Below are 7,350 nucleotides of genomic sequence, written 5' to 3'. Positions count from 1 at the left end.
ATACTGGTGCTTTAGCAGAATTTGGCTTGGTACATTAGCTCCTTTCTGACGTTTCTGATGGATGCCTTTGTCTCTGTTTACTTACTACAGCACAGCACAGGACAGTTTTATGCAGGAGGAGATGGATACATAGACTTCTGCAGGAGGAGGTATGTTGAGTATGTGTTGAATTTCCTACCAGTAACTAGAAGATTTTGATGAATATCATAAATTTACTTAATTTCTGCACATACTGTGAGCAGATGTCTAATATCTCATTTCATGATGCGAAGCACAGATACTAAACCTCAAGTCAGTCCTGCACAGATTAAGAGAGAGATTGAAATATTGGCCTAGACTTTGTAAAACTTAAAGCAAGAAACTTGAACCATCTCAGGAATTAAACACAGCTCCAAAAGCTTTCAAGGTGAAAAATGTTGTCTTAAAGTGAGGTTTAAGAAAAGGCTGTTTCTTCAACTCGTCAACATAATTATCACCTGAGCTTCTGACTTCAGCTCTGGTTGCTCGTTGTTACTCTATTAAATGCCTGCTGAAGGCTTGAGTTAAATACCTAATATGAATTTAATTCTCGCTGCCTAACCACAATAACATTTTTTGACTTGTTTCTAAAATGAAAAAAAAAGTTTTCTCTGCTGAAAAAAGTCCCTCGAAAATCATCGTATCTGAGGTAACGTAAATTTCATTTTCATGACTGAAATCTCTTCTTTTATACTTTAACTATAATTACATTTATAATCTATTGTTGGCAGAATGCTGAAACCAATCTTTCATCTTTCTCACTCAGTTATCTCCATCAATAAATTAAGGTGCTGATAATGCATGATCTTTGCAAGTCTTATCACCACCTCTTGTTCGGAGCCTGGTTGGATTTCACAGCCCGGGGCTATTTTCTCTCCCGCTTCACATCTCTGAGAGAATAAGGAATTCCAGTGGCAAAAGCAATCACAAACTCCAGATCAAACGTGTCCTCGGCTGAATTCCCTGACAGACTAAAATCATTTGTTCCTCTCAGTAACGCTCAGCGCTGCATCCCGGGAACCTCTCGCTCCTCTCAGCTGCTTTGTTTTATGTCGTTTCAGCAGCTGCGTCCTTTGGGCCGGTCTGTCAGAGCTAATATTGGAGTACACACAGGCTAACTGCAGCAGCAGCAGCCGCTCTGCACGTGTCTTTCCTTTTCCCCTCCTGTTAGCACCCTTTTTCATCAGCTTCTGAGTGAGAATTTACATTATGTCAAACCTGCTCTTGCCGGCGAGGTAAGACGAGGTCAGGGGAAGTTATTTCAAAGCCGCCTTGAAAGAGGTCGTGCAGCATCTTAACAATGTGTGGCGCCTCAGTCTGACATTCAACAAGGAAGGTTTGAGGGAAGTGCGTTGTCGGCAAAGGGTGCAGGAACGTGGCTTCAAAGACAAAAGTTTTGTTGTTGAATTATTGAAGCGATCAACACTCCTTCTTCAGGAAGCGATCAAGAGACGGACTGATGAATAGTAATATTTACTCAGTTACAACAAGCAGGAGATGACAGCTCATGTTAGAGAACAGACCACGGCTGAGTTCAGGTTGCATTTAATAGTGCGAGAGCTTTCTTTGAGTTTTGGGCAGCAGTCATTTCGAGAGCACAACAATTTCATATTTTCATTTTAAGCAGTTCGCTTCCACTTTGAAAGACACTTAGCCATTGACAGACCTTGACCAGTATCCTTTTGTTTACAGGATGGCCTCTAGTCACAGAAACAGGTCAGACTGGGTACAACCCAAGACTACACCCTTAATGCCTAAATATAACTTACGTTATATGTATTAGACCACTATCTGGGAGTAGCGACATTGTTGTGGAGCCACAAAGTTTACAGAGCAGAGCTAACCAAACCTCATAGCGGTGGCAGATGAGGAAACTACACACGAGATCGGGAAACTTCGACAAAGTGTGCGACTTCGTCGTGGGAACCTATCGTTGGTTTTCCCCTTTTTTACTGACAGACAGTGTTTTTTTTGTTTTTTTTTCAATCTTTCCCTGCGAATAGAAACGCAAGATCAGAAAACTTTGACATGGGCCCTTAAGGCAGCAGAGACAATTTATTTTGTTGTTTAGTTTGGATGACTTGCTGTCGAACTGTTCTGATCCTGTTGTGGACAATCTGGACTTGAAAAACCTCTAAAACATCTGTACGAAGGACAACACAATCAATATTTGTTTAAAAAAATCAATATTGTATTTTTTAAAAATGTACAAATGATATTTACATATAACCAGCACAACAAACTGGTGCAACAATGTACAAAATGAAAAAGTTTGATTCTCTCCTCAGATGCTCTATATTCAGGGCTACTCACTGAAGTCTTCTGTTCTTCTCGCTGCAAGAGCACTGTCGATTTTTATTCAATCCATGGGTTCGTAATTCCAGTCACATATCAAGTCTCTGATGCCTGACACTGAGATGTTACAGTTAATCTCAGCAGCGATGCAGCAATCAAATAATGGCTCACTGAGAACAGTGACTGTAAACTTGAAATGCCGTGGTGATACAGAAAGAGAGGTTATGATTTAACAGTTTTCTCTCCTCAAGCAGAAATGAGCTACGTGATGATAAGGTTGAGCTCAAGTAATTTACAGTGTAAAACATTTCAAACAAGTTGGTGAGGATGATACATTCCAAATATGTGGGTATCAGATAATTACCTGGTTGCCTTTACGCATTTTAAAATGTAGTCATATGCACAACATGCATATGTTTTGGCTGAGCCAGGCACTTAGTAAACTGATCTTACTGCAGACCTGTACAACAACTGAATTCTGTTATATACATAATAATTACTACCTAAGGCAAAAACAACGATATGGCTTTTAAAAAAGATAGAAAATGCCATTTTAAATAATTAACAAATGAGACTGTACAAGAAAACAATAGTCACACACTGTAGAGGCTTTTTGGCACATAGTCACATCAATTTTAGTCTGGAGTTTGAATGTTTTTGTGCATAAGGAGTTCAAAACGTCTGAAAATACGTTTCTGTCAGAGGAGTTTTCTATCACATGTGACTAAGACATCAAGTTGAGGAACTTGCTCTCCTCTGCCAGAGCAGTCAGCAACGAACTCATATCCCCGATAGCCATGTTCCCTGTCCCTGCCGGCACCGAGGGCAACGTGACTGAGTTCCTGGGTGTTGTCAGGCGAGAGGAACTCTGGGACAAATTCTGGAGCAGACCTGGACTCAGGGTTCCTGACATCAGGCTGGAGTGATCCCCATCGTCCAGCATGCTATCAAAGTCTATCTGCGCCTGTTCCAGGGCTGCGTTACAGTCTACAGTCCTGGATGTCTGGTTGTCGCCTGAACTGGGACATGCTGCATCATTTTCAAAAGGAGGTATGTTCACCACAGGAGAAATATGATGGTCCAAGTTCCCGTTTGGCTCAAATACTTGTATCTGCCCTGTGTAGTACATGGCTTTGTCATCAGAGTTGTTGCTGCAATGAAGTCCCAAAACTCCACTACTGGATAACTTGGAAGCAACTTCTGGGTTTGCATTACTTGGGTGCCTTGTTTGCTGCGTCACCTTAGGCCCTGAAAGGTGCCTGTTTAGAGATTTGGGCTCTGTTGGTGGCCTTGGCTGGAGATGGCTCTGATTCCCAGTTTGGGAGGGATTCTGGGAGGTCATATTACAATTCTGCTGATCTGAAATCATGATAGAACCATCACAGGGCTCAGCTTTAACTTGCAGAGGCTGAAATCCAGCATCAGCAAAGTGCATGTCAACAGTCTCCATGTCAACTGGCTCCTGTTTGCATGTGGGGCTGAGCATGCTCCCGTTCACTGCTGCTTTGTTACTACAAGTTGGATAGGAGGTGTTGCCATTCTTGTCATAGGGACTGATGCTTTTGTTGAACATGTACTGAGAGCTAATTGCTTCATTGAGATTCGACGACTGCTGGAATCTGTGCTGCTGGAAGCAGTTTGCTCCTGGTTCAGTATTCAGCTGTTTGCATCTCTGCTGTGTTGTGTTAGTGAGGTTTTGAATCATCTGCTGGCTGAGATTGTTGTAAAAGGATCCAAAGTTCTGGTTTTGCTGGAGAACAGCCAGGTTCCCTCTGACCTGTAGTTTGGAGTGGTGCTGGCTGACATCCATGAGTCCCAAAGAGACAGGTAAATCGGCTCTATTGTCCCTCGATGAAGATGGACACTTCTGTCGTTGCTGCCCTGCACTCGTGTTGGGAGAAGCCAAAACCTGAGGGGGCAGGTTGATGTTGGTATTCACGACGGCCATCCTTCTTAGACAGTGCGACTGCTGCTGGAGATTGGGGTTTCCTTGGAACTCTTGTTGATTGGTTGACACTCTGCAGGTTGTGTCTCCGTTGTCAGTGTTGAAGTCAGGCAGAATCAGAACTTCCTCAGGGATGTCACCTGTTATTGTCTCCATGGTGACGTTCTCAGAAATGCTGGGCGGTCGCAGGCTGTAAGGGTAGCGGTGTAGATCTGATCGCAGGCAGCCTTGCTGGGATAAATGACGGCGATCTGATGCAGCAGGTGGATAGGGCTGCATGGTCACCCCTCCATTCAGTGTGCCCATACTGTTGTAGCGCTGCATTTGTGGCTGGCTGAAGGAATCTACGGTCACCCGTCTCACAGGGTCACTAGCTCGGCGGGGGATGTTAGATGGGACCTCATGTGGCATCAAACTCCTTGTTGTGTAACTGTTGTACTGCCTGGAAGCCACGCCTTTGTTGGTGGTTGAGGATTCCTGGGGGTCACCGTACAGGGCTGTGTGGGTCTTCAGAAACATTTGGTCCATGTATGGAAGAGGGGTAGGTGGTGCACCCCCAGTGGCAGCTGCATATTTCAACTTGAGGCGGTAGTGCTGGGCTGGTGTCAGGCTGAGGGGGCTGGCTAGGCCCCCTCCCCTGCACACTCCTGCTCCTCCGCTGCTTCCCCCACACTGGCTGGCCTGACTGGAGCGGCGTGAGATATCGGCAGAGATGGGGTCGTAAGAGTCAGCAGAGCTGAGGTTACTGGGGCGGTTGGCACCGAACTGGGAGGCCTGGCTCGAGCGCCGACTAGAGTAGCAGGGGGAGATGCCTGAGGAGCGGCGGCTGAGGGTGTAAACTGAGCTCAGGGTGCTGGAGGTGCTGTCGCGGCGCTCTGAAAGGTTTTCCAGCAGAGTTGATTTACCAGAGCTCAGCTTATCCAAGCCTGAACCAGGGAAGGACACCGGACCACCATCCATACTTGAACTCTCCAGGAGGGACCCTGTGAATGAACAGACGAAAATGTTGGACACTTGATTTCTCACCATTTCCGCAGTTCACTAGCTTTTTAGGTTCAGACTCAGCACTCATTAACCTTGTCTCCAGCTGCAGAAGGCAGCTGGCATCAAGCTGTGATAAACCAAATCTATGTTACCACCAAAAAGCTGACAGAAAAAGTTAGCAACTAGCTGGTGCACAAAGTGGAAAATTTAGCAGCCAAAGAGTCAGATATTTTTCTCAGGGGCTGGTGGAGACCAAACCGGAGCTAAAAGAATGTTTGACTATAGTTATATTTTGAACTTGTTGTGGAGTTCTTCTGCCCCCAATTGGCCAAAAAAAAAAAATCAATTTTTAATCTTTATTCTTAACTATTGTCATAAAAAATGCTGCTTTTTTCTCAACTCACCGCTTGCTGGTATGGGTGGGAGCTTTGTGCCGAGGACTGGGGGGATTGGGTTGTTGACCCACCGACACGAGTCCCTCACTGTCTTCAGCTTCTCCTTCTTCAGAAGCTCCAGGAGCTGGCTGGTGCCAAGCTGCTTTCGGAAGTGGAGACCCACCGCCGCAACTCCGCCGGTGGAATCATCAAAGCCCAAGGACTCCACAAAGGGCAGGTCGTCCAGGGTGCTGAGGTCCCCCAGGCTTCCCCCGCTGTGCGCCGCCATTTCTACTCCACTGTCATTGTTGGTGGCACTGCCAAGTGGTGATGGTTCGCTGCTACATGATGACTGACCGCCAGGGCTGGACTGATACATCTAGATTGAAGAATGGGAGAATGGAGGATATGGAAAGAGCGAGAGGAAAGAGAGGGAGTTATGGAGAAATGCAGAAAAAGGAAGAAGGAGAGCGGACGAGATAAAAGAGCATGAGAGAGCAGAAAAGACACAACTATTTGTCCTAAAAACAATTTTTCTTTACCAGAACAAAAGTGGAGCAGTGGTTAACATGGCACGAAGAACAGTGAATCATTGAGTCTTTTATCCTCCCCCAGCTTAATTGTAAATAATGAGTGTTTTATGGGATGGGGTGAAGAGGTGGGGGTCCACCACAGATTACAGACTGTCTTAGTCTGTCTATGAATTAGAAATAGGCAGGATGAAAGACTGCTTGAGCCTGAGTCAGAGCGCCAGGCCATTCATCACAAGATGTCATCACATTTCTTTCTCCAAACTCAACTCTGAGGGTGGAGGCTTTTTGAACATTTAGGTGAGTATGAAGCTTTGCTTGTCACATTGACTTGTTTCTGTGAGGTTTATGATAAATGGCCTTCAGAGCTTATCTTTCTGCCACCCGCACAACTTTCCTTTTTTTTGCTTTTCTTTCTTCCTATTTTCATAATGTACTTTACACAAGGGCCAATGAATAAATGAAGCAAAAAAAGGCAACACACTTTGAAGTCGTGGTTTTCTCGTATTTTTTAACAACTACATAAAATTAAACTAGTATTACTAACATTTCACATTAGGATTTAAAAGTTCGATGTCAGGCTAATGATTGCATATTTGCTGCAGTCATTTTCTTAATATTTATTTATACTGGTATAAATGGGAGTTAATTTGTTATGTATGGCTCAACAGTACGAGTAATCCTTCCATTTCTCTTTTTGAAGGATAACAATGGTTATACAGTGTGTATCCCTTTGGCTCGGCCCTCCCCAGCTTCGGTTTCCTCACAGACTCTAATGTATTCACTGCTAAAAAGCAGTCTCAATCACAGCATGATGGCTGGCTCTGTTTGCACCGAGCACCAAAGCCAATTCCCAGTGTTTGAATATTAATCCTGGAGTGGCTTTTATCATGTTCAGCCTCTCCGACGGGTGTTTGATAGGTCTCCACCGTAGATTTGAACTGCCTGTGTACAGGAAAAGTGACGTACATTGTCTTTTGAATGACGAGTCATTGTGTTCTAGGTTATTAACTTGACTTGACAGATATAAAGAGATAAATCCCTTTTTCTTCAGAATGAGTTACAACAATTGGCTCTTGTCGATACTTTGAACTATCAACTCGAAAGATTCTCATTTACGACGTTCTGAGTTATTAAAGAAAAAACAAGCAGGCAAACACATAAATACTGTTCTAATGATAATTATGATTAAAAAAAACATGAA

The 7,350-nt window shown here is 44.2% G+C and overlaps 1 protein-coding gene across 1 annotated transcript in view; it reads right to left on the bottom strand.

The window, feature by feature from the left end:
- Nucleotides 1–2,304: 2,304 nt before the first annotated feature.
- Nucleotides 2,305–7,350, bottom strand: part of LOC120798130 (zinc finger protein GLI2-like) — an 88,400-nt gene continuing 83,354 nt past the window's right edge. The window contains exons 13-14 of the mRNA XM_040142188.1: nt 5,647–5,995; nt 2,305–5,241 (exon numbers count right to left, since the gene is read on the bottom strand). Coding sequence (XP_039998122.1) covers nt 3,038–5,241; nt 5,647–5,995 — 2,553 coding nt within the window. The 3' untranslated portion in view covers nt 2,305–3,037. The remainder of the gene's footprint in view (nt 5,242–5,646; nt 5,996–7,350) is intronic.

The sequence above is a fragment of the Xiphias gladius genome, chromosome 13, assembly GCF_016859285.1.
Source record: "Xiphias gladius isolate SHS-SW01 ecotype Sanya breed wild chromosome 13, ASM1685928v1, whole genome shotgun sequence".
NCBI lineage: Eukaryota > Metazoa > Chordata > Actinopteri > Istiophoriformes > Xiphiidae > Xiphias > Xiphias gladius.
Note: the sequence above shows the minus strand (reverse complement) of the source record. Positions and strands in the feature narration are given on the sequence as shown.